Source organism: Anneissia japonica, unplaced genomic scaffold (assembly GCF_011630105.1).
Source record: "Anneissia japonica isolate Jap-2015-1 unplaced genomic scaffold, ASM1163010v1 scaffold80724_len1389_cov110, whole genome shotgun sequence".
In the NCBI taxonomy this organism is placed as follows: Eukaryota; Metazoa; Echinodermata; class Crinoidea; order Comatulida; family Comatulidae; genus Anneissia; species Anneissia japonica.
The window spans coordinates 1-1,389 of NW_022694023.1; the positions used below are offsets into that span (position 1 = coordinate 1).

Genomic DNA, 1,389 nt, shown 5'->3' on the forward strand with positions numbered 1-1,389 from the left:
CAACACACACAACCATAAATGATAGGCATCCAAATATCGCAAATATAAAATTAAATACCGTAATGTTCCAATAAACACTGCAGCGCTTATTTAAACATTTGGAGGTTTCAGTTGCTGCGCTCAGTGAAAGAGAGGCGCTTATTGGAGCATTCTTCTGTATATAGCCTAGGTAGATATGCTTTATATTAGGCCTACCAGATATAAAGTATTTGCAGAGGTGAAGGTCAGTACAGTCAAAACCATCGCTGCATTTTTGTTTTTTCGTGTTGTACTTCTGTGTGCACAGTTCAACATCATCTAACACTATGGTACAAGTTGTTCCCTCAGCGGTGCAGGTGACTTCAACAAGGTCAGGGTAGTTGATTAGTAAATGCTTTAGAGAAGAAGCAGTCGTTTTGATTCCCCTTTGGCGCACACGCCAGACAATATCCTCTATTGAAATTGGTATGGTGACAGAGCATACAACATTCATCACCGCACGCAAAATAGCGTCCTCCGACGGTGTAGGTTGGTCGTCTTCTATAACAGGAAATACGGCAGCAAGTTTTGCCATTCCTTTCTTTTTAGAGGCCATGACAGAGTCACAGTGGTTCTTTCCACTCCAAACCAAATCTGCTGGTATAGGCTAGGCCGATGTGAAAATTTTAGGTGGATGACTAATATGCAGTTGCAGGAGTGGTCCTTTTTTAACCTTGCTGAAAATGTTACATAGGTCTAGGCCTACTTTATATAAGAGAATTTAAATCGCTAGCACAGGCATATTAGTTGTTGATGCAACATGACTCATGTCCAGAATAATAAACGCTGATAAATTCCGAATAGGCCTAGTAATTCTACTACTCCCCTTTTTGGAATTTCCACAGGTAAATTCGCAGGCCGGGGAATTCCCAAACACTAAATAAGTAGATTGATTAAGGGCGCTATACCTCATACCGCTCAGTCCCTCAACTGTGCAGTCGTCGGCGCAGGGAGTTCTGGTCGGCGGGTAGTGGTCACGGGTGGAGGGGAGGAGGAAATGAGGACCGAAGAAGCCGACAAGTTTCTCCATCTGTTCTGTTGGCTGCTGTCATAAGGATTTTCGGGGAAGCCAGTCCTATTAATCTACTGCAGTAGGCCCTACTGTATTGTATTTGCTCACCTATGTCTATACAGGCTTGGGCAATGTCCATAGGCGTAGATCCCGGGGGATGGGGGATATATCCCCCCCCCCCCAATATTTGACAAGGGGGATGGTCCATAATTGTATCATCCCCCCAATATTTTAACTATGTATGGGATAAAATGGAGCTTTACACACTTCAAAAGGCTGTCACAGAAATAATTCGCACTGTCTTATGCGCTTACAAAGATGAAAATTAGCATAATGTATTAATGTTGATAACAACATTA

The 1,389-nt window shown here is 42.8% G+C and overlaps 1 protein-coding gene across 1 annotated transcript; it reads right to left on the reverse strand.

Moving 5' to 3' along the window:
- Positions 1–194: 194 nt before the first annotated feature.
- On the reverse strand, positions 195–907 carry LOC117100954 (the record flags this gene model as incomplete). The annotated part of the gene is given in 1 exon segment (XM_033240794.1): positions 195–907. A coding segment is annotated over 1 exon segment (380 nt), but the record flags the coding sequence as incomplete, so codon positions are not given.
- Between the last annotated feature and the right edge of the window lie 482 nt (positions 908–1,389).